Source organism: Scyliorhinus canicula, unplaced genomic scaffold (assembly GCF_902713615.1).
Source record: "Scyliorhinus canicula unplaced genomic scaffold, sScyCan1.1, whole genome shotgun sequence".
In the NCBI taxonomy this organism is placed as follows: domain Eukaryota; kingdom Metazoa; phylum Chordata; class Chondrichthyes; order Carcharhiniformes; family Scyliorhinidae; genus Scyliorhinus; species Scyliorhinus canicula.
In genome coordinates this window covers 32,840-58,255 of record NW_024056002.1, presented here as the reverse complement: position 1 = coordinate 58,255, position 25,416 = coordinate 32,840, and the positions used below count along the sequence as shown (strand labels likewise).

Sequence of the window (25,416 nt, the reverse complement as noted above, 5' to 3'; positions counted from 1 at the left end):
AAGCAAGGTCAGGGAACAAGGCCTTTGTTCCTTTCTGGTCTGCAACTTCTGTTCGCTAATAGTCGGCACGAGTATAAGCAATGCCTGGGTCACGTAGCGATCGTCGTTGGCACTTACTGATCGATGGCTGCTGCTCGACGGCCGGTGATGAAAGACAGGAGTCTGGAAGCTGGAGTCGGAGGCCGGAGACAGGAGGCAACAGCAGCAGGAACCGGAGACAAAACAGGCCGAACCATGTGCGGGACCTTCTTTTTATAGGCCCCCAGAGGTCCATGCCCCTTGGGGCGGGCTCTCTCACCTGCTGGGGATCGATTGGGTCTTTCCCAATCGATATGATTCGAACCCCCCTATCCTAGGGTCGTTCCTTGATGGCTGGGGCGGTTCTTAGGTCTTATTGTCTTGGTTTCGTTGGCGCCATCCTGTCTGCTTAGCTATTGAAAAGTATCGATAGATACTTAAATGTATCTATTGTATCTGGGGCTGTCCCGGTATCACCTCATTAGTATGCAGATCATTTTCCCCATTAACATCGCTGCCTGGACTCTGCAGCTGTGGGGAAACCGGTTTTTGCAAATGTCTGAATGCTGCAAGCTTCTGCAAGCTGTTTGCACTTTACTGTCCGTTTTTCCCTGCAGTCTTTGCAGTTCTCCATTTTGTATACTGGTGTCCATTTTAGATGGCTACAGGGTAGGGTGCTCTATCCAAGAGCCGGTGCAGACTCGATGGGCCGAATGGCCTCCTTCTGCACTGTAAATTCTATGAAGTTCTATAATCACAGATTCTGTCTCTCCCAATGTTGTTGCTTCTGCAGAGACTGAATCTGTGATTGGAGGAACAGCTTTGTGACCCATTTTGAGGAAGGAAGCTGGCTGACGTGCTGCCTGAGTCAGTGCTGTGTGGAGGAGCCATGTCTCCCTGGGACAGAACTACAGGGGTTCACAGCAGTGGGAGCTTCAGAAGGAGACGCAGAGCTTTCCCCGTTCTGCTGAGCAAGATTTCATTATTTTTATATATCCCAGGAGGTGGGGTGCACAGCCCAGGAATTGGAGTAATCGGCGATTGTGAACTTACTCACTAATCACATCTGTCAAATTGGAAGTTGAGATCCAGGTTTCATTCTTCACTGCTGTTTTGCAGTTAAACGCTGACAGACAACATACAGAACCCTCGGTCTGAGCTGATCTCAGTGGGTGCAGTGAGGTTATCGCTGGGTTTTGAATGTAAATCCACAGAATTGGGTGAGTTTTTTCCTGCTCCACCGTCGATCCAATAAACATTTGGCACCATTTTGGAAACGGAGTAAGGGAGTTTCCTTTTTCAATACATTAACAAAAACATCTTATTTATAGATTCCAAAGTTAAAACATTTAATATGTATACAGTCTTTGGTATTTGTGCTTTCTTATCTACAAAAAGAAGTAAACTCAAAAAATATTCAACACAAATACAGTCAGTAATGTGATTACGTGACTACATCACTTAATAAAGGAGTCAGTGAGAGTGGAAAAAGAGATCCTGGAAACCAAAAATTAACTCCCGAAAATAAAAGGGCATCTCTCGAGAAAATCATAGATTATCATAGAATTTACAGTGCAGAAGGAGGCCACTCGGCCCATCGAGTCTGCACCGGCTCTTAGAAAGAGCACCCTACCCGAGGTCAACACCTCCACCCTATCCCCATAACCCAGTAACCCCACCCAACACTAAGGGCAATTTTGGACACTAAGGGCAATTTATCATGGCCAATCCACCTAACCTGCACATCTTTGGACTGTGGGAGGAAACCCACGCACACACGGGGAGGATGTGCAGACTCCGCACAGACAGTGACCCAAGCCGGAATCGAACCTGGGACCCTGGAGCTGTGAAGCAATTGTGCTATCCACAATGCTACTGTGCTGCCCAAAATCTCAAGAAGAGCCATTGAAAAAATATATTGAGCTCTGCAGTTGCATCTTTCAGACACTGGATTGTAGAGTTTACACCAAAGATGTAGTCCTCATTGATTTGAGTGCAAAGTGTAAGCTCTTATTTATTATCCCCCATCCTGTGATGTGAACCACCCTCCAGTGTGTGAAGCAGGATGGTGCCCGTTAACCTGGGCCTGTTCCCGGGAGAGAGGGAGAAGCTCCGCAGCTGCAAACCAGGGAGCTGACAATGATGGTGAAGGGTTTGCGGACCCACAAAGTGTTTCCAAATCTGTTTCTCCCGCCACAGGTGTAACATGTTGGCACAGTGGTTAGCACTGCTTCCTCACAGCTCCAGCGACCTGGGTTCAATTCCAGGGTAACCGTGTGGAGTTTGCACATTCCCTGCATGTGTGCGCGTGTTCCCTCCAGGTGCTCCAGTTTTCTCCCACCGCTCAAAGCTGTGTAGGTTTGGTGGATTGGCTATGCTAAATTGCCCCTCAGTGTCCAAAAAAGGTTAGGTGGAGTTACTGGGTTATGGGGATAGGGTGGAGTCATGAGCTTAAGTAGGGTGCTCTTTCCGAGGGCTGGTGCAGGCTCAATGGGCCGAATGGCCTCCATCTGCACTGTAAATTCTATGAATCTGCAGGATTTCTCAGTCACTGATCCAATGGGTCTGTCTGGTGGTATTTCCCTGGTCCTGTCCATGTGTTTGGGTATTTTAGGGAGCCGGTACAACTCCCTTGGTTCCAGCTGTTGTTTTTGGTTAATGTGTCTGGAATATTTGAGTTCTTCCAGTCCGTCTTCAATTCTTCTTCCTGTCTCGGGTAGATTGATCGAGGGAGCTTGGTGTTGTGATTTGTGTTGTTTAGTTGGCTGTCCGTCTCCAGCAGGTATTGTTGTCTCTCGATAATGACTGTGCTGCTACCCTTGTCTTCTGGTCTTATTAACATTTCTGTGTTGGATCTAAGTTCCCAAATTGTCTGTCTTTCTCTCCAGGTAAGATTCTGTTTGTCTCTTGTATTTCATTACTGTGACAGGGCAGAGATCTGATTGAAGGGATTCAAACATAGGAGTTCTGGGAAAGATGGGCAAGGATTTGGGAGGTGACAAGATGTTCAAAGAGTTTGGAGAGGAGAGGGAGGTTGAAGATGGGGCAGTAATTTGTAAGGATGGCAGGGTCAACGGTTTGTTTTATTGAGGAGGGGGTGATGATGGCAGATTTGAAGGACTGAGGGACAGTACCTGAAGAGAGAGAAATGTTGACAATATCCATGGACACAGGGTAGTTGGCTGATCAGTAGCTCAGTGGGAATAGGGTCGATGGAGCAGGAGCTGGGTCTCATGGACAAGATGAGCTCTGAGAGGGCATGAGGGGAGATGGGAGAGAAACTAGAGAAAGATGTGGGTTCAGGGCTCGGGCAAGGATGAAATTAAGAGACAGTTTGGTCCGGTGGGCACGTGGAAGGGAGGGAAGCAGCAGAGGCAGCTGATCGGATTGACTCAATCTCAGTCACAAAGAAGCTCCACAAGCTCCTCACACTTCATGTTGGGGGTGAGGATGGAAGAGACAGGGGAGAGACAGCGAGAGTACTTCAAAAGGAACTAACTTGTGTCAGAGATATTAAAAAGTTTCAACAGTGCGCATTTAACACAAATTTAATTTTTTTGACTTTTAGCCTGAATATTAGCCCCTGTAAATGAGCAGAAAGAGACCCAAATGAACATGGTTCAGTCCTGAATGTGAGTAACAGCAAAATTCAATTACTGCAGTTATTTGTGGCACTGTTGGTGTCTCAGGAGGTGGGATGAAGTGCCGAATCCCTTCCCACAATTGGAGCAGGTGAACGGTCTCTCCCCAGTGTGAACTCGCTGGTGCTTCTGCAGGGCGGATGACTCAGTGAATCGCTTCCCACACTGGGAGCAGGTGAATGGCCTCTCCCCAGTGTGAATTCGCTGATGTACAGTGAGGTGAGATGATCGCCTGAAACCAGTCCCACAATGAGAGCACCTAAACGGTCTCTCATCAGTGTGAACATGTTGATGATGCATCAGTTCCCCAGAACCTTTATAGCTCTTCCCGCAGTCTGGACAATGAAACGGTCTCTCATCAGTGTGAATTCGCTGGTGACTTAGCAGGTCGGATGACTGGGTGAATCCTTCCCCACACTTGGAGCAGCTGAATGTTCTCTCCGCAGAGTGAATTCGTTGGTGCTTCTCCAGGTCAGATGATCGCAAGAATCTTTTCTCACACTTGGAGCAGCTGAATGGCCTCTCCCCAGTGTGAATTCGCTGGTGCCTCTGCAGGTCAGATGATCGAGTGAATCTCTTCCCGCACTCTGAGCAGGTGAATGGCCTCTCCCCAGTGTGACTTCGCTGATGTACAGTGAGGTCAGATGATTGTCTGAACCCAGTCCCGCAGTAAGAGCACCTAAACGGTCTCTCGTCAGTGTGAACACGTTGATGGCGAATCAGTTCCCCAGAACTTTTATAGCACATCCCGCAGTCTGGACAATGAAACGGTCTCTCATCAGTGTGAACTCGCTGGTGACTCAGCAGGTGGGTTGAAAAAGAAAATCCCTTCCCACACTCTGAGCAGGTGAATGGTCTCTCCCCAGTGTGAACTCGCTGGTGTGTGGACAAAGTGGATGACTGAGTGAATCCCTTCCCACACTTGGAGCAGGTGAAGGGTCTCTCCCCAGTGTGACTGCGTTGATGAGTTTCCAGCTTGGAGGGAGAAGTGAATCCTTTCCCACAGTCCGCACATTTCCACGGTTTCTCCTCAGTGTGACTGCATTTGTGGCTTGTGAGGTCTGATAGAGCGAATCCTCGTCCACACAAACAAATCATGTACGGTTTCTCCCCACTGTGAACAATGCTTTTTCCTTCCATGTTCAAAATCCGCTGATATTCAGGGGATGATAAATTGAGGACTCTGTCAGATCCTGATGTGATGTTTGGTTTGAGTTTCCGTACTTTGAATCCTCCCCTTCGAACACCCTGTGAAACTGATTTAAAAACAGAAAATAGGGAATGAGAGAGACCCCACAAAAACACAAAGGCAGGTTGTGAAATTGAGCTGAATGCATCTGGTCACTTGTGGGGCCGGCTCTGGGAAAAAGTGACCATGAAAACGGCTGGATTGTTATAAAACCCAACTGGCCTCTTTGGGAGGAGAGAGAAAGAGGTGAAGGTGGATTTTGTATATCTACAAGACATATTAACAGAGTAGTTGGCAAAGCAAATTCGATCTGAGCTTCATCAAGAGTAATATTGATACTGAAACTATGCTTCTGGTGGCACAGTGATTAGCACTGCTGCCTCGCAGCGCCAGGGACACGGGTTCAATTCCGGCCTTGGTGACTGACTGTGTGGAGTTTGCACTTTCTCCCCGTGTCTGTGTGGGTTTCCACCCGGTGCTCAGGTTTCCTTCAACAATCCAAAGAAGAGAACGTTAGGTGGATTGGCCTTGATAAATTGCCCCTTAGTGTCCAGGGATGTGCAGGTTAGGTGGGGCTATGGGGTTACAGGGACAGGGTAGAGATGTGGGCCTAGGCAGGGTGCCCTTTCAGAGAATCGGTGTAGACCCGATGGGCCGAATGGCCTCCTTCTGCACTGTAGGAATTCTATCGTTCTAATTCTATTCTATGAATCTTTATAAAGCTCTGGTCACCACTCTTCAGGAAGGAAGTGAAGGTTCTTGGAGAAGGTGCAGAGGAGATTTACCAGAATGGTTCCAGCAAAGGAGGTTGAGGGGAGATTTGATTCAGGTCCACAAGATTATGCCAGATTTCCATCGGGTGGACAAAGAAACCCTGTTTCCATTCACTGATCGTACAAGCAGTCGGGACACAGATTTAAAGTTTTGGGTAAAACCTGGATTGAACGATACACGATCCTGAGGGGTTTTGACAGGGTGGATGTGGAGAGGATGTTTCTTCTTGTGGGAGAATCTGGAACACGGGGGTCACTGTGGCAAAATAAGGAGTCGCCCATTTAAGATGGAAATTAGGATTTTTTATTCTCTTGAGGGTTATAAGACTTTGGAACTCGCGTCCTTAAAAGGCAGCGGATGCAGAGTCCTTGAATAGTTTTAAGGCAGAGCGTGATGAGCAAGGGGGTGAAAGGTTATCAGGGGTAGGCAGGAATATGGAGTTGAGGTTAGAATGAGATCAGCCGCAATCTTATTGAATGCTGAGCAGGCTCGAGCGGCTGAGTGGCCTGCTCCTCATTTGTATGTAAAAGGTACAGGAGATATGAGGTTATAGGAGATATGTTTTTACACAGCGAGCGGCAATGACCTGAAACTTGCTGCCTATGAGGGAGTTTGAAAATAGACACAATGAATCATTTGATTTCAAAAGAAAACAGGGATAGAGCAGGAGAATGGGACTGACGGGATTGCTCCAAAGAGCTAGCATGGATTCAATGGGCCAAATGCCATTCTCTGTGCTATCATGTCTAATATAACCCCGGGGGTTCAGATATCACTCAGGTAAATCTGTGCTACACTCCCTCCGAGGCCATTCTATCCTTCCTCAGGTTTGTTGCCCAGAACTGAACACAGTTCTCCAGGTTTGGCCTAACCAGGGTTTGTGAATCTTGGGGCTTTTCCAGTCACCCTGAGACCTGAAATCTTCCCTCACAGACAGAACAGACAAACCTTTTACCTTCCACACCCAGATGCTGCTGAAATTCAGGTTCTAATAAATCGAGTGACTCTGTCAGATCGCGATGTGACATTTGGTTTGCGCTTCCCGTCTGTTCAACCTCCACTTCCATTATCCTGTAAATTTGCAGAAACCTCACTGTCAGTTTAGGATAGAAATTCACAACATTCTCTCCTCACCAACTTTGATCAAATGTATTCCTGGAGATTTGATCACATAACCTGCCCCCATCCTCCAGCCATTAATCGGTCAACACATCCATCCTTGTGACACACTGTCTTAGAACATAGAACATAGAACACTACAGCGCAGTACGGGCCCTTCGGCCCTCGATGTTGCGACGACCTGTGAAACCATCTGAAGCCTATCTGACCTACACTATTCCATTTTCATCCATATGTCTATCCAGTGACCACTTAAATGCCCTTAAAGTTGGCGAGTCTACTACTGTTGCAGGCAGGGCGTTCCACACGCCTACTACTCTCTGAGTAAAGAAACTGCCTCTGACATCTGTCCTATATCTATCACCCCTCAATTTAAAGCTATGTCCCCTCGTGTTGGTCATCACCATCCGAGGAAAAAGACTCTCACTGTCCACCCTATCTAACCCTCTGACTATCTTATATGTCTCTATTAAGTCACCTCTCAGCCTTCTCCTCTCTAACGAAAACAACCTCAATTCCCTGAGCCTTTCCTCGTAAGACCTTCCCTCCATACCAGGCAACATCCTAGTAAATCTCCTCTGAACCCTTTCCAAAGCTTCCACATCCTTCCTATAATGTGGTGACCAGAACTGCACGCAGTACTCCAGGTGCGGCCGCACCAGAGTTATGTACAGCTGCAGCATGACCTTGTGGTTCCGAAACTCAATCCCCCTGCTGATAAAGGCTAGCACACCATATGCCTTCTTAACAGCCCTATTAACCTGGGTGGCAACTTTCAAGGATTTATGTACCTGGATGCCGAGATCTCTCTGTTCATCTACACTACCAAGAATCTTGCCATTAGCCCAGTACTCTGCATTCCTGTTACTCCTTCCAAAGTGAACCACCTCACACTTTTCCGCATTAAACTCCATCTGCCACCTCTCAGCCCAGCTCTGCAGCTTATCTATGTCCCTCTGTATCCTATAACATCCTTCAGCACGATCCACAACTCCACCGACCTTCGTGTCATCTGCAAATTTACTAACCCTTCCTCGGCCAATTGGGAAGCAAAAGGACTCATTACCTTACAGGACAGTGATTGACTGTCAGCCAAATGACCTTTATCCGATATCAATATTTTTATATCCACTGAAGAGAAATGGTCAAAAAAAATTACATAAAAATCTTCTTTACTGCCCTAATGATTTTCTAGACATGAATTGTGCCAAGAAACGTTACATTTGAATTCATTAAAGTCTACTGAAGACCCTGAAACGATTTTCAATTGCTGTAAACACCCATCTGATTCACTGATGTCCTTCAGTGAAGGAAATCTTCTATCCTTACCTGGTCTGGCCTACACGTGACTCCAGATCCACAGTCAGCTTGTTGACTCTTAAAGTGCTGTCTGAGATGAACTCAGTTCAAAGGCAATTAGGAAGGGCAATAAATGCTGGCCCAGCCAGCAACACCAACATCCCGTGAATCAGTGTTCTTCAAAGTCGGGGGTGCAACCCACGGTGGGGGGGGGGGGCGTCGCGGGCGTATGTCGCAAGGGTCACGTAGCCGTTGACCGCGACGCTCCCGATCGCGCAGATTCCTGTGCAGCAGCCGGCTTTGAATAATGCCGGCTGCAAGGGGCCGCGAACCTGTTAAAAAAAGTTGGCCGCACTGCACATGCGCGCACGATGACCGGCGCGCATGCACATTCTGCGAACATGTAAAAAAAAATCAGCTGCATTGTACATGCGTGCCTGATCATCATGCGCGCATGTGCAATGTGGCCGTTGTCTTTACATGCTCGTAGGATGCGCATGCGTGCCGATAAATGGGCATGCATGCGCAGTGCGGCCGCTATTTTTTAAAAAACTGTTGCAACTTTTTGTTTTACAAGTTCTGGAGTGGTTTTTATTCATTTAATTTTTTTTTCATTTATTTTGTTCATTTTTTTTTAAAACAAGTTCAGGGGGGATTTATTTGGTAAAATTTTACAGAAAAAATATGCAGAACTTTGGACAGATGGAGACTCCATGCTTTCCAAGACTGGAAGGCTTCACCTTCATCCAACAGGTTCCATTGGAGGAGCGTGATCGAGGGCCAAAGGGACCCAAAACCATTTCCTCCATTTTTGTCAGCAGCAAACAAGGTAAGAGAAAATGGTGGGTTGTGCAGGTCGGCTGGAGTGTGTCACGAAGGCCGGCTGGTGTGCATCACGAATGTCGGCTGGGCTGGGGCCCGAAGGTTGGCCGGTTGGTAAAAATGGATCCCCGGAATAAAAGTTTGAAGAACACTGCCGTGAATGAATGGAAAACAAAATTTCAATCCTTACCTGGTCTGGCCTACATGATTCCAAACCACAGCAATGTGGTTGACTCTTTAAATGCCCGCCGAGATGGTCTAGAAAGCCACTCAGTTCAAGGGAAATTAGGGATGGGCAATAAATGTTGGCCCAGCCAGTGACACCGAATAAAATCAAATCCTGGAGACTCCAGCCAGTCAATTCTGGAGAGTTGGTATCCGGTCCAGGCTCGCAGCGCATGCGCCCTGCAGCACCTTGTCCTCTGTAAAGATGGTGGCCAGTAACCCGGGCCTGTTGCCAGACTCCTAAATGACACTCTTATGGACTGACCTCATTAACACTACACCCTGTATGGTTCATATGATGCTGGTGTTTATGTAGTTACATTGTATACCTTGTGTTTCCCTATTATGTATTTTCTTATATTCCGTTTTCTTCCCATGTACATAATGATTTGTTGAGCTGCTCGCAGAAAAATACTTTTCACTGTACCTCAGTACACATGACAATAAACAAATCCAATCCAACATGCATACTTACAGCATCTTACATTACAACAGTTAATACATTTCAAAAGTACTCTGGCTTTAAAAGACTTCAGACGGTCCAGTGGCAGTGCGAGGTTTTATAGAAATGTACATTTATTCTAACAGTCCGCAAACTAGGATATACCCATCTCTGCATCTGTAAAGACTTAATTACCTGCAAAAGCTCACATTCAAAGCCTTGTCTTGCATCTTTGACTATATATATGTTTCTAGAACATACCTCTTTATTCACCTGAGGAAGGAGCAGTGCCATTGATTTGAAACAAAGCTTTAACCTGGTGCTGCAAGACTTCTCTCAATGGGAAGATTCTGAAAGGTTTGCTCCAGTTCAGGGGGCGGGGCTGGCGGACTGACCTAGAGCGGCTGGTCCTCCACCCAATCAGAGTGAATGGGAGGCGGAGCAAAGCCAGGGCTCTCGCTCCCTACGCATGCGCCCGGCCACCCAGGCCTGTCTCGGGGAAAAGCCCGAGCAGCGTTCGCCAGTTCAACTGTCATATTCGAGCTTCGTATTCGGGGATTGGGGCCCACACAGACTGTTTATTAAACCTCCCGACCCATCCACCGGCTCCGTCCCCCCCTCATACCTCAGCGGGCGGGATATGACCGGTAGAGTATTTTCATCTGACTGCCTGAATTGTCAACTGTCATCGGCACTGCGCATGCTCCAATCACGTGGTAGATACCGGCTCAGCCCCGCCCCTCATTCACTGCTATTGGTTGGAGGACAAGCCACTCCGTTCGGTCCTCCAGTCCAGCCCCTCTCTTTCTATTGGACTAGAGCTGCCGTCAATCACTCCCTGGGCATTGTGAGCTGGAGCATGCGCAGTGCCGATGCTGGGCTCGGCCGGGAGGTTTCAGTGAAGCCGTTTTGGGGCTTCACTACTTTAGTTTATGTCTGATGTTGATGTTCGGTTTCGGTTTTTAAACAAAATTATTTTGTGAGTTTTGAGACCTGCACATTTATGTTCATGTGCAGGACTAAGCCAGCTGGGTGTGAAAAGAACTAAGCAAAAGAACATGAAGTAAATAATGGATAAAACAAAAGAAGGAAATGCTCCTCAAACAACGAGTGGAGCACAACCCAAATGGAACAACCCGTCAAATTAGAGTGTGAAAATCGGGGTCAATAAGGCCCAACCCCTGCGGTGCCCACCGAGCACGGAAATCTTCCAGTGTGCCCATGGACACCGCATGCTCCCTCTCCAGGGACAGCCGGCCGCGGAAGAGGGGCAGACAGTCGGGCCGGACGACCCCCTCGCTCGCCCGCTGCCTGGACCGATAAATGGCTAGTTTGGCCAAGCCCAGGAGCAGATTCACGGCGACGTCCTCCGCCTTCCCCGCCCCTTGCCGCACCGGATGTCCATAGATCAGGAACGTAGGGCTAAAGTGCAAACAAAATCTCAACAACAACGTCGTCAAGAAATCAAAGAGGGGGTGCAGCCTGGGACAGACAACATAAACGTGCTCCACGGTCTCCACCAGGCCGCAAAAGGAGCAGGTCTCTGGCAGAGCTGCAAAGTGGTGAAACCCTCCACCCCAGGTCCCCAGGTTTTATGGGGAGGACGCCTCTATAGAGGGACCCCAGCAGGGACCTCCGCCGCCGGACGGCAATGAGGCACGCCAAGGCGTGTCCGGACAGCGGGCAAGGGAAACGAGGTGGAAGGTGTGCAACAGCAGGCCGTACAGGCAACCCCTCCGCTCAGTGCGAAATGCCACGGAGGGTATTTCCATGAGGAGGCTGGGGCTGTGGGGTGCCGGCGCCTGGTGGGTGTGCCGGGGCCTGGGACAAATGTGAAATTCCGTCCGAGCGGGGTCTGCTCAGACGGGATGCCACCGCACAACTCCGCCGTCTCTAGCTCCAGTGAGCCCGCGGGGACGAGCACGGCCGTTTTAAGGCCTTGGATGGCATTGGCCATGTGCCGAACAGACACCGCCCCGCGCTCGGCAAACTCGTGGGGTGCCAGCCGCCCGTCCCTCCGCCGCCCAACGCGTCCCCAATCCTGGTCACCCCGCATCCACAGCCCACCGCCAGCCACCGGAATGGAAATTGGCGGAGGTGCGGATTCCTGAGCAGCGGCTCCCTCGCGAGGGCCAGTACTCCTGACAGGGGAGAGCTGCGGCGCGTGGCGACCATGTTCCAGACTTTGCGGAGGTCCTGGTACAAGACGGGCAGCGCCAACAAAGAGTTCCGAAGACCCTGCTGGTCAACGAACAAGAGCTGCACGTCATAGTTCAGGCCGTGCACCTGGCGGAAGAAATATTTCGCCAGGGCACACCATTGTGGAGGTGGCTCGACATACAGGTATCGCTGCAGAGTCTGAAGGCGGAAAGTCGCAATCCGGGTGCGAAGGTACACCAGCGCCTGACCGCCCTCCTCAATCGTGAGACTCAAGACCTCCGCAGCGACCCAATGCAATCGTTTGTCCCAGAAGAACCGAAGCAGGGTTCTCTGGATGCGTGGGACAAAATCAGGGGGAGGGGTCAAAGTGACCAGCCGGTACCACAGCATGGCGGCAATCAGCTGGTTTATGACGGGAACTCGACCCTGTAGGACAGCACTCAGAGCAGTCCTGTCCAGCATCCCCGGCAAGCGGTGACCTTGGTCTCCAGCTCCTGCCAGTTTGCCGGCCAGGCTTCCTCTGCCGGGCAAAGATGGACTCCCAAGTAGAGGATATTGGTCCGACTGGCCGATGTCCCTGACTTCTTCATGTGCCGAAGTGTGTCCAGCTGCAGCTCCTGTTAGACCGCATGACGGCTCTGGAGCTGCGGATGGACTCACTTTGGAGCATCCGCGATGCTGAGGAAGTCATGGATAGCACATTCAGTGAGTTGGTCACACCGCAAATTAGGATTGGTGATGGAGACAGGGAATGGGTGACCAAAAGGCAGAGAAAAAGCAGGAAGGCAGTGCAGGTGTCCCCTGCGGTCATCTCCCTCCAAAACAGGTATACCGTTTTGGATACTGTTGGGGGAGATGACTCACCAGGGGAAGGCAGTAGTAGCCAGGCTCATGGCACCGTGGCTAGCTCTGCTGCACAGAAGGGTGGGAAAAAGACTGGCAGGGCTATAGTCATAGGGGATTCAACTGTAAGGGGAGTAGACATGCGTTTCTGTGGTCGTAAACGAGACTCCCGAATGGTATGTTGCCTCCCGGGTGCTCGGGTCAGGGATGTCTCCGATCGGCTGCAGGACATACTGAAGGGGGAGGGTGAACAGCCAGTTGTCGTGGTGCATATAGGCACCAACGATATAGGTAAAAAAAGTGATGAGGTCCTACAATCAGAATTTAGGGAGTTAGGAGATAAGTTAAAAAACAGGACCTCAAAGGTAGTAATCTCAGGATTGCTACCAGTGCCACGGGACAGTCAGAGTAGAAATTCAAGAATAGTCAGAATTAATACGTGGCTTGAGATGGTGCAGGAGGGAGGTGTTCAGATTTGTGGGACATTGGAACCGGTTCTGGGGGCGGTGGGACCATTACAAATTGGATGGTCTACACCTGGGCAGGACCGGAACCAATGTCCTAGGGGGTGCTTTTGCTAACACTGTTGGGGAGGTTTTAAACTAATGTGGCAGGGGGATGGGAACCAGATTAGGAAGTTAGAAGTCAGTAAAGAAGCAGCAACTAAAACCAGTAAAGTACGAGACAATAAATTCAATGTGACTAAGGTGAAGAGTAGACAGGGAAGAGATGATGAACGCAAAGGTGGTCTGAGGTGCATTTGTTTTAATGCGAGAAGTGTAGCAGGTAAGGCAGATGAACTGAGGGCTTGGATCAGGACCTGGGAATATGATGCTATTGGTATTACTGAGACTTGGTTGAGGGAAGGGCAGGACTGGCAACTGAATATCCCAGGGTATAGATGCTTCAGGAGGGATAGAGAGGGAGGTAGAAGGGGTGAAGGAGTTGCATTACTCATCAGAGATGATATCACAGCTGTGATTAAGGAGGGCACGATGGAGGATTCGAGCACTGAGGCAATATGGGTGGAGCTGAGAAATAGGAAGGGTGCAGTAACATTGTTGCGACTTTACTACAGGCCTCCCAAAAGCGAGCATGAAGTAGAGGTACAAATATGCAGACAGATTATAGAAAAATGTAGGAGCAAAAGGGTGGTTGTGATGGGAGATTTTAACTTCCCCAACATTGAATGGGATTCGTGTAGTGTTGGAGGTGTAGATGGAGCAGAGTTTGTAAGGAGCATCCAGGAGAGTTTTTTAGAGCAGTATGTAAATAGTCCAACTCGGGAAGGGGCCATACTGTACCTGATATTGGGGAATGATCCCGGCCAGTCGGTGATTACTTTGGGAATAGCGATCACAATTCCGTAAGTTTTAGAATACTCATGGACAAGGACAGGAGGGGTCCGAAAGGAAGAGTGCTAAATTGGGGAAAGGCAGAGTATAACAAAATTCGGCAGGAGCTAGGGAATGTGGATTGGGAGCAGCTGTTTAAGGGTAAATCTACATTTGAAATGTGGAAGTCTTTTAAGGAAAGGTTGATTAGAGTGCAGGACAGACCTGTTCCTGTGAAAATGAAAGGTAGAAATGGCAAGATTAGGGAACCATGGATGACGGGTGAAATTGTGAGACTAGCTAAGATGAAAAAGGAAGCATACATAGGATCGAGGCAACTCAAAACTGATGAAGCTTTGGAGGAATATCGGGAAAGTAGGACGAATCTCAAACGCACAAAAAGGGGGCTAAAAGGGGTCATGAAATATCTTTGGCTAACAGGGTTAAGAAAAATCCCAAAGCATTTTATTCATATGTAAGGAGCAAGAGGGTAACTAGAGAAAGGATTGGCCCACTTAAAGACAAAAAGAGGAAATTTATGCGTGGACTCAGAGGAAATGGGTGAGATTCTTAATGAGTACTTTGCATCGGTATTCACAAAGAAGAGGGACAAGACGGATGTTGAGGCTAGGGATGGATGTTTAAATACTCTCGGTCAAGTTGTCATACGGAAAGGGGAAGTTTTGGGTATTCTAAAAGACATTAAGGTGGACAAGTCCCCAGGACAGGATGGGATCTATCCCAGGTTACTGAGGGAAGCGAGGGTCGAAATAGCTGGGGCCTTAACAGATATCTTTGCAGCATGCTTGAGCACAGGTGAGGTCCCGGAGGTCTGGAGAATTACTAATGTTGTCCCTTTGTTTAAGAAGGGTTGCAGGGATAATCCAGGGAATTATAGACCTGTGAGCTTGACGTCAGTGGTAGGCAAACTGTTGGAGAAGATACTGAGGGATAGGATCTATTCACATCTGGAAGAAAATAGACTTATCAGTGATAGGCAGCATGGTTTTGTGCAGGGAAGGTCATGTCTTACAAACCTAATAGAATTCTTTGAGGAAGTGACAAAGTTAATTGATGAGGGAAGGGCTGTAGATGTCGTATACATGGACTTTAGTAAGGCGTTTGATAAGGTTTCCCATGGCAGGTTGATGGAAAAAGTGAAGTCGTATGGGGTTCAGGGTGTACTAGCTAGATGGATAAAGAACTGGCTGGGTAACAGGAGACAGAGAGTAGTGGTGGAAGGGAGTGTCTCAAAATGGAGAAGGGTGACTAGTGGTGTTCCACAGGGATCCGTGCTCGGACCACTGTTGTTTGTGATCGACATAAATGACCTGGAGGAAGGTATAGGTGGTCTGATTAGCAAGTTTGCAGATGATACTAAGATTGGTGGAGTTGCAGATAGCAAGGAGGACTGTCAGAGAATACAACAAAATATAGATAGATTGGAGAGTTAGAACATAGGACATAGAACAGTACAGCACAGAACAGGCCCTTCAGCCCTCAATGTTGTGCCGAGCCATGACCACCCTACTCAAACCCACGTATCCACCCTATACCCGTAACCCAACAACCCCCCCCATTAACCTTACTTTTATTAGGACACTACGGGCAATTTAGCATGGCCAATCCACCTAACCCGCACATCTTTGGACTGTGGGAGGAAACCGGAGCACCCGGAGGAAACCCACGCACACAGGGGGAGGACGTGCAGACTCCACACAGACAGTGACCCAGCCGGGAATCGAACCTGGGACCCTGGAGCTGTGAAGCATTTATGCTAACCACCATGCTACCCTGCTGCAGTTGTGCAGATAAATGGCAGATGGAGTTCAATCCAGGCAAATGCGAGGTGATGCATTTTGGAAGTTCAAATTCAAGAGTGGTCTATATGGTCAATGTAAGGGTCTTGGGGAAAATTGATGTGCAGAGAGATCTGGGAGTTCAGGTCCATTGTACCCTGAAGGTGGCAACGGAGGTTGATAGAGTGGTCAAGAAGGCATACAGCATGCTTGCCTTCATCGGACGGGGTATTGAGTACAAGAGTTGGCAGGTCATGTTACAGTTGTATAGGACTTTGGTTCGGCCACATTTGGAATACTGCGTGCAGTTCTGGTCGCCACATTACCAGAAGGATGTGGATGCCTTGGAGAGGGTGCAGAGGAGGTTCACCAGGATGTTGCCTGGTATGGAGGGTGCGAGCTATGAAGAAAAGTTGAGTAGATTAGGATTGTTTTCGTTGGAAAGACAGAGGTTGAGGGGGGACCTGATTGAGGTCTACAAAATTATGATAGGTATGGACAGGGTGGATAGCAACAAGCTTTTCCCAAGAGTGGGGGTGTCAGTTACAAGGGGTCACGATTTCAAAGTGAGAGGGGGAAAGTTTAAGGGAGATGTGCGTGGAAAATTTTTTACGCAGAGGGTGGTGGGTGCCTGGAATGCTTTACCAGCGGAGGTGGTAGAGGCGGGCACGATAGCATCATTTAAGAAGCATCTAGACAGGTATATGAATGGGCGGGAACAGAGGGAAGTAGACCTTGGAAAATAGGAGACAGGTTTAGGTAAAGGATCTGGATCGGCGCAGGCTGGGAGGGCCGAAGGGCCTGTTCCTGTGCTGTAATTTTCTTTGTTCTTTGACTCCAGTTCAAGGGCCTGAGCTCCTCCGAGAGGGGGTCCATCTGCCACGGACCGACCAGGAGTCCAGAACATTTAGCCCAGTTGATCCGTGCGGAAGATGCGGCGGAGTAGACAGCTTGGCACTCTCGCATCCTCTGCAGGTCACCGGGGTCAGTGAACATGAGAAGCATGTCATCAGCGTAAGCCGAGAGGACCACCTCCACGTCCGGCTCACGCAGAACCAGCCCCGTTAACCTCTGCAGGAGGCACAGGAAAGGCTTCACGCATAGAGAATAAAGTTGGCCGGACAGGGGGCAGCCCTGACGCGCTCCTCTCCCAAAGCGAAGGGGCGCCGTCAGGGACCCGTCAACCTTAATCAGACGCTCCGAGGCGGCGTACAGTAATCGGATCCGGGTGACAAAATGCAACCCGAACCCGAAAGCTCGCAGAGTCCCGAACAAATACTCGTGCCCCACCCTGTCGAACGCCTTCTCCTGGTCAAGAGACAAGAAGGCTCCCGACATACCAGTCCTCTGGGAGAAATGAATAATGTCCCGGACCAGGTGGATGTTATCAAATATTGTGCGGTCCGGGACTGTGTAGGACTGGTCAGGGTGGATCATGTGGTCCAGCACGGGGCCAAGGCATAAAGACAGCACCTTGGCAAAGATTTTGTAGTCCGTGCTTTGGAGGGAGACCGGTCAGCAGTTCTTAATTTGGCGGGCGGGGTCGGGCCGCAGGCCATCCACAGACCAAATAATGTTAAAGTTCTCCCCTTCATGGGAGACCAGGAAACCTCCCTCCGTGACCTCGTTCCGGGTCAGGGGGACAAAGGCCTGACCCCGGAAGGAGTAGACCTGACCCCGGAAGGAGTATGTATGACGAAGGAAGGGTCCCGCAGGCCGAGCGTCAGCGGGGCCACCCCGGGCCTGACCTCCCCCAGTTGGTTGAGATGGGGGAGGGAGGAGCTCACTAGGGAGGTAGGGCGGGATGTTTGATAGTCCGATATGTTCAGCGGTGGCCTCCAGCGGGTCCACCCACCGAGAGCCCCCTTTCCAGGGCCCGGTGGACCGTCTGCTCGGCCCGCAGCAAAAACACGGCCTTGCCGTACATCCTTGATGCGGCAACGATGGCCGAGGGGCCGACAACCCCGACCATCGTACGGGTGCCGCTTCAATGGTCATGGAAGGGTGGGCTTAGCATTTTACCCCCAGCCGCCTCGTGAGCAGATGAAAGGGCGAGGGCGCCGCGGAGGCAGCGGAGGGACGAGAGGCTACCGCCCCCGCATAGCTTTATGGCCGCCGTGCCCCATCGGAAAGGAGGATGCCCCCGAGGTGCAGGCCATACCCACCCCTGGTACCACCCGGCCACGTAACAAAGACAAAAATTGAGGATGCGGCACCCGAAACGGAGGTGCCGCAAAGGAGGACACAGCAGGGAGAGAGCGGGGTGGGGCAGTGTTCCTCACCCTGCAGTGAGAGAGCAGGGTGGGGCAGCGTTCCTCACCCTGCAGGGAGAGAGCAGGGTGGGGCAGCGTTCCTCACCCTGCAGGGAGAGAGCGGGGTGGGGCAGCGTTCTTCACCCTGCAGGGAGAGAGCAGGGTGGGGCAGCGTTCCTCACCCTGCAGGGAGAGAGCAGGGTGGGGCAGCGTTCCTCACCCTGCAGGGAGAGAGCAGGGTGGGGCAGCGTTCTTCACCCTGCAGGGAGAGAGCAGGGTGGGGCAGCGTTCTTCACCCTGCAGGGAGAGAGCAGGGTGGGGCAGCGTTCCTCACCCTGCAGGGACAGAGAGCGGGGTGGGGCAGCGTTCTTCACCCTGCAGGGAGAGAGCAGGGTGGGGCAGCGTTCCTCACCCTGCAGGGAGAGAGCAGGGTGGGGCAGCGTTTCTCACCCTGCAGGGAGAGAGCAGGGTGGGGCAGCGTTCCTCACCCTGCAGGGAGAGAGAGCAGGGTGGGGCAGCGTTCCTCACCCTGCAGGGAGAGAGCGGGGTGGGGCAGTGTTCCTCACCCTGCAGGGAGAGAGAGCAGGGTGGGGCAGCGTTCCTCACCCTGCAGGGAGAGAGCTGGGTGGGGCAGCGTTCTTCACCCTGCAGGGAGAGAGCAGGGTGGGGCAGCGTTCCTTACCCCTGGGAGAGAGCAGGGTGGGGCAGCGGTCCTCACCCTGCAGGGAGAGAGAGCCGGGTGGGGCAGTGTTCCTCACCCTGCAGGGAGAGAGAGCAGGGTGGGGCAGCGGTCCTCACCCTGCAGGGAGAGAGAGCCGGGTGGGGCAGTGTTCCTCACCCTGCAGGGAGAGAGAGCAGGGTGGGGCAGCGTTCCTCACCCTGCAGGGAGAGAGCAGGGTGGGGCAGCGTTCTTCACCCTGCAGGGAGAGAGAGCAGGGTGGGGCAGTGTTCCTCACCCTGCAGGGAGAGAGCAGGGTGGGGCAGCGTTCCTCACCCTGCAGGGAGAGAGCAGGGTGGGGCAGCGGTCCTCACCCCTGGGAGAGAGCAGGGTGGGGCAGCGGTCCTCACCCTGCAGGGAGAGAGCAGGGTGGGGCAGCGTTCCTCACCCTGCAGGGAGAGAGCAGGATGGGGCAGCGTTCCTCACCCTGCAGGGAGAGAGAGCGGGGTGGGGCAGCGTTCCTCACCCTGCAGGGAGAGAGAGCAGGGTGGGGCAGCGTTCCTCACCCTGCAGGGAGAGAGAGCAGGGTGGGGCAGCGTTCCTCACCCTGCAGGGAGAGAGAGCAGGGTGGGGCAGTGTTCCTCACCCTGCAGGGAGAGAGCAGGATGGGGCAGCGTTCCTCACCCTGCAGGGAGAGAGCAGGGTGGGGCAGCGTTCTTCACCCTGCAGGGAGAGAACAGGGTGGGGCAGCGTTCCTCACCCTGCAGGGAGAGAGCAGGGTGGGGCAGCGGTCCTCACCCCTGGGAGAGAGCAGGGTGGGGCAGCGTTCCTCACCCCTGGGAGAGAGCAGGGTGGGGCAGCGTTCCTCACCCCTGGTAGAGAGCAGGGTGGGGCAGCGTTCCTCACCCTGCAGGGAGAGAGAGCGGGGTGGGGCAGCGGTCCTCACCCTGCAGGGAGAGAGAGCGGGGTGGGGCAGCGTTCCTCACCCCTGGGGGAGAGAGAGCGGGGTGGGGCAGCGTTCCTCACCCCTGGGGGAGAGAGCGGGGTGGGGCAGCATTCCTCACCCTGCAGGGAGAGAGAGCGGGGTGGGGCAGCGTTCCTCACCCTGCAGCGAGAGAGCAGGGTGGGGCAGCGTTCCTCACCCTGCAGGGAGAGAGCAGGGTGGGGCAGCGTTCCTCACCCTGCAGGGAGAGAGAGCAGGGTGGGGCAGCGTTCTTCACCCTGCAGGGAGAGAGCGGGGTGGGGCAGCGTTCCTCACCCTGCAGGGAGAGAGAGCGGGGTGGGGCAGCGTTCCTCACCCTGCAGGGAGAGAGCAGGGTGAGGCAGCGTTCTTCACCCTGCAGGGAGAGAGCGGGGTGGGGCAGCGTTCCTCACCCTGCAGGGAGAGAGAGCGGGGTGGGGCAGCGTTCTTCACCCTGCAGGGAGAGAGCGGGGTGGGGCAGCGTTCCTCACCCCTGGGAGAGAGCGGGGTGGGGCAGCGTTCCTCACCCTGCAGGGAGAGAGAGCAGGGTGGGGCAGCGTTCCTCACCCTGCAGGGAGAGAGCAGGGTGGGGCAGCGTTCCTCACCCTGCAGGGAGAGAGCGGGGTGGGGCAGCGTTCTTCACCCTGCAGGGAGAGAGCAGGGTGGGGCAGCGTTCCTCACCCTGCAGGGAGAGAGCGGGGTGGGGCAGCGTTCTTCACCCTGCAGGGAGAGAGCAGGGTGGGGCAGCGTTCCTCACCCCTGGGAGAGAGCAGGGTGGGGCAGCGTTCCTCACCCTGCAGGGAGAGAGCAGGGTGGGGCAGCGTTCCTCACCCTGCAGGAAGAGAGCAGGGTGGGGCAGTGTTCCTCACCCTGCAGGGAGAGAGAGCAGGGTGGGGCAGCGTTCCTCACCCCTGGGAGAGAGCAGGGTGGGGCAGCGTTCCTCACCCTGCAGGGAGAGAGCAGGGTGGGGCAGCGTTCCTCACCCTGCAGGGAGAGAGCAGGGTGGGGCAGCGTTCCTCACCCTGCAGGGAGAGAGCGGGGTGGGGCAGCGTTCCTCACCCTGCAGGGAGAGAGCAGGGTGGGGCAGCGTTCCTCACCCCTGGGAGAGAGCAGGGTGGGGCAGCGTTCCTCACCCTGCAGGGAGAGAGCGGGGTGGGGCAGCGTTCCTCACCCTGCAGGGAGAGAGCAGGGTGGGGCAGCGTTCCTCACCCTGCAGGGAGAGAGCAGGGTGGGGCAGCGTTCCTCACCCTGCAGGGAGAGAGCAGGGTGGGGCAGCGTTCCTCACCCCTGGGAGAGAGCAGGGTGGGGCAGCGTTCCTCACCCTGCAGGGAGAGAGCGGGGTGGGGCAGCGTTCCTCACCCTGCAGGGAGAGAGCAGGGTGGGGTAGCATTCCTCACCCTGCAGGGAGAGAGCAGGGTGGGGCAGCGTTCCTCACCCTGCAGGGAGAGAGCAGGGTGGGGCAGCGTTCCTCGCCCCTGGGGGAGAGAGCGGGGTGGGGCAGCGTTCCTCACCCCTGGGGGAGAGAGCGGGTTGGGGCAGCGTTCCTCACCCTGCAGGGAGAGAGCGGGGTGGGGCAGCGTTCCTCACCCTGCAGGGAGAGAGAGCAGGGTGGGGCAGCGTTCCTCACCCTGCAGGGAGAGAGCAGGGTGGGGCAGCGTTCCTCACCCTGCAGGGAGAGAGCGGGGTGGGGCAGCGTTCCTCACCCTGCAGGGAGAGAGCAGGATGGGGCAGTGTTCCTCACCCTGCAGGGAGAGAGAGCAGCGTGGGGCAGCGTTCCTCACCCTGCAGGGAGAGCGAGCAGGGTGGGGCAGCGTTCCTCACCCTGCAGGGAGAGAGAGCAGGGTGGGGCAGCGTTCCTCACCCTGCAGGGAGAGAGCAGGGTGGGGCAGCGTTCCTCACCCTGCAGGGAGAGAGAGCGGGGTGGGGCTGTGCACCTCACCCTGCAGGGAGAGAGAGCAGGGTGGGGCAGTGCACCTCACCCCTGGGAGAGAGCAGGGTGGGGCAGCGTTCCTCACCCTGCAGGGAGAGAGCAGGGTGGGGCAGCGTTCCTCACCCCTGGTAGAGAGCAGGGTGGGGCAGCGTTCCTCACCCTGCAGGGAGAGAGCAGGGTGGGGCAGCGGTCCTCACCCCAGGGAGAGAGCAGGGTGGGGCAGCGTTCTTCACGCTGCAGGGAGTGAGCAGGGTGGGGCAGTGTTCCTCACCCTGCAGGGAGAGAGCAGGGTGGGGCAGCGTTCTTCACCCTGCAGGGAGAGAGAGTGGGGTGGGGCAGCGTTCCTCACCCTGCAGGGAGAGAGCAGGGTGGGGCAGCGGTCCTCACCCCTGGGAGAGAGCAGGGTGGGGCAGCGTTCCTCACCCTGCAGGGAGAGAGCAGGGTGGGGCAGCGTTCCTCACCCTGCAGGGAGAGAGCAGGGTGGGGCAGCGTTCCTCACCCTGCAGGGAGAGAGCAGGGTGGGGCAGCGTTCCTCACCCTGCAGGGAGAGAGCAGGGTGGGGCAGCGTTCCTCACCCTGCAGGGAGAGAGCAGGGTGGGGCAGCGTTCCTCACCCTGCAGGGAGAGAGCAGGGTGGGGCAGCGTTCCTCACCCTGCAGGGAGAGAGCAGGATGGGGCAGCGTTCCTCACCCTACAGGGAGAGAGCAGGGTGGGGCTGCGTTCTTCACAGTGCAGGGAGAAAGCAGGATGGGGCAGCGTTCCTCACAGTACTGTCCAACAGCTGCAGGACCCCACTGTTCTGGAAAATACAGAATGTGTCATTTGAAACATAGAGGTCTGCCAACATCTGATCGAGGAGAGTGCAGGGAAAGATCCCACAAGAGGTTGGTGGCAGCTGAAGGGCACAGAAACTGTGGGCAGCAATTTCAGTCTATCAGAATGGTTATTACAACCTGCAGCAGGAGAAAGGCAACAGAAAAAAGTTTTAAAAAATCTCTTTGTGTTGTTGGAAAATTGTGATGGACTGCCCCTTTAAGACCCGAAGTCCGATCCTTATCAGAGGTCCCGATCAGAACAGCTGAAACAAAGAAACCAGCGTGGACTTCAGACTCCTCCCCTTTTTCTCCCCACGAGGCAAGAAGCAAGAACAAAGACACCAGGAGCAGAACACCAGCGGCACCCGAAGAAGCAAGAAGGACAGCAGCAGCCACAGCAGCCGGAAAAGAGAAAACTGCACCAGGAGAGATGACCAGGAGGCTTGAAAGTGAAAGAGAGAGAGAGAGAGTCTGAAGGCCTCACCAACCAACCAGACAACATCAAAAAGTAAATAATGTTTTTAATTTAATGAGATAAAAAGAGTATGTTAATAATAAAATAATTTAACCTGAAAAAGTGGTTATTAGCTTACTTCACTTCCTTAAGAACGCAGGACCCTGGACATCAATGCCATTAAGGGGTAAGTAAGTAAAATTCTTCAGTGAAGGTAGGAGTTATACCGGGGGATAACTTGAAAGGAGAGTTTGACCCGAATCGCACTCTCAGAGGCCTGTACTGGAGTCAGGGAGGAAGTTCCCTGGTCGCCGTTTTTAGAATATCGGCCATTAAGGTTCTTTGGTATAAAGGGAATTCTAAAACATATAGGTGAATTTAAAAAACATGGCGCCCAGCGTGGAGGCCTAGAATATTAGAAGTTTCTAGGTAAAGCGAGGCTAGAATATTAGAAGTTTCTAGTTAAGCGGAGTAGGGGCTAGAATATTAGAAGTTTCTAGTTCCCAAGAAAAGCCTAGAATATTAGAAGTTTCTAGGTAAAGCGAGGCTAGAATATTAGAAGTTTCTAGGTAAAGCGAGGCTAGAATATTAGAAGTTTCTAGGTAAAGCGAGGCTAGAATATTAGAAGTTTCTAGTTAAGCAGAGTAGGGGCTAAAGAATAAATCATCCTCAGAGTAAGGCGGATTGTGCGGACATTTTCTGGAAAATAGGGACGCTTATATTCAGAAACCAATAATCAATCGACCCTTAACTAGAGCAGGAAGATAGTGCCTTGGTCAGCCTTGGATAGGGCCCAGAAAGGGTACTTATCCTTAATTTCAGAGTGCACCTGAAAGGGACAACCAGGAACAGAACTAAAAATCCGAAAATGGCAATTAGGGTAATTCTCATGCCCTGGGATACGGTCAAGAGAAATGTAGAAATGAAAAGGGAATGGAAGAAATTAAAAGAGCAAAAGAAATCCTGGACAGGAGATATGTATCCAGACGGAGATATCTCCCTCTTTGTTAGAGTGCCAAAAGCCCTGCAATATACAGATTCAGTCAGGGTCCTTAAAGCACTTTGTCAGTTTGCATTTGAAAAGCGAGCTGAATCACTAATCGTATTTGGACACAGACAGAAGCATGCAGCTGCTCAAGTGGGCAAAGTGTGTTCCAAACTGATTAAAATCATTGACGGAGTAAACAGGACAGAAATAATACAGATCCATAGTAAACACAAAATTAACTCTGAAGTGGTAGGCAAATATATAAAACAACTGCAGAAAAATGAACCATTAGAAATGGAAAGTGACGAGGAATCAGGCCTAGAATCAGATAGCCGAGAGAATTCGGACTCCTGTGAAAATTTCCCAACGGGATACAATTTTCCATACCCAGATCCAAGTCTGTTTCAGGAAGAAAATTGGCCTCAGCAATCTGCCACACATAAGAAAGAAGCGTTTATCGATCATTTCGTTGAACCACAAGAAAGTGAAGAGGAACAAGGCATAGTTGGGATTATGGCGCCTCCTGTGATGGGACAGGAAGAATTATCATCCTCATCCGAGAATGAGGAAATAGTCAAACCAAAGAGAGGAATAGGGAATAGAAAAAATTCTAAACCATTAGAAATAGGGGATTATAGCGATCACTGGAAACACCAACAACCTTCCACTTATCAACCAGTAAATAAGGATGTACCGTATTATATGTATAATCCAGAAGCAGAAATGGTACACCATAGAGATCAGGAAGGATGGGAAAGAGAGGTTACAGCTAGGGGACTTAAAATAGGAGAAATATTAGGCGGAAGTCAACAAATTGATTCTTCGAAATTACTAGAATTACCAAACGTTACCCCCAAAGCTAAAATTTGGCAAATGAGCAAAGGGTATGACAGTTTCGGAAGAACCATGAGTAGGGTAAGGAACAGCACAGAAACACAAGGCCAGATAATAGCAGCACTAAGACCACAGGAAAGGATACAGAATCGTCCAAGACCCCAAAAAACTGCTCCTACTCCAATGGATAGGGCAAGTTATGCTCCACGAGATAGCCAGGTACCAAGTGCAAGGTTTGAAGAATATATAGAATCGGTGGAAGAGTTTGCACAACATGGTACCCCCTATTTTGAGGAAGAACCGGTACGACGACGGATACATTTCTCCGAATATAGGGACCCAGATAGAGGTGCCCCTTTGAGAACACCATGCCCCAGAAGTGAGAAAATAGTTCAGTCATTTACACCAGGTCCAGAGGAAGGACAGGGAGGCATGGTACCGTATAAAATAGTAGCAGCCGTAATGAAGACAGCAGGCCCAAAGAAACATGGGGAGAGTAGAATTGAGTATTCACAGAGGTTAAAACAGTTAGCGAAGAAAATGGGGGCATCAGGAGAATCCACCAAATTGATTGATTTACATACAGTGGGAGAAATAGTTACAGGCGAAGTCGCAGATTTAATAAATGAGTTAGATTTGGGAAATGAGAGAGCTAATTTAATGAAAGAGATGACAGAGGCAGCATATGCAGGGGAACACCTCACACCATATATCGACCGAATATATGAGGTTAATAAGGAAGAGGGGGTCGATGTAGTCAGATTCCTGAGGGAATTAGGACCCAAGATTCCAGGAGGAAAAAGCCTCTCAATAATACTGTTAACGACCTCTAGAAGAGAAATAGGAAGAGAACTGGTTAA

The 25,416-nt window shown here is 51.9% G+C and overlaps 1 protein-coding gene across 1 annotated transcript; it reads right to left on the bottom strand.

The window, feature by feature from the left end:
• Positions 1 to 3,557: 3,557 nt before the first annotated feature.
• Positions 3,558 to 4,622, bottom strand: LOC119961439 (zinc finger protein 239-like; the record flags this gene model as incomplete). Its single annotated transcript, XM_038788814.1, has 1 exon — positions 3,558 to 4,622. A coding segment is annotated over one exon (942 nt), but the record flags the coding sequence as incomplete, so codon positions are not given.
• Positions 4,623 to 25,416: the final 20,794 nt, after the last annotated feature.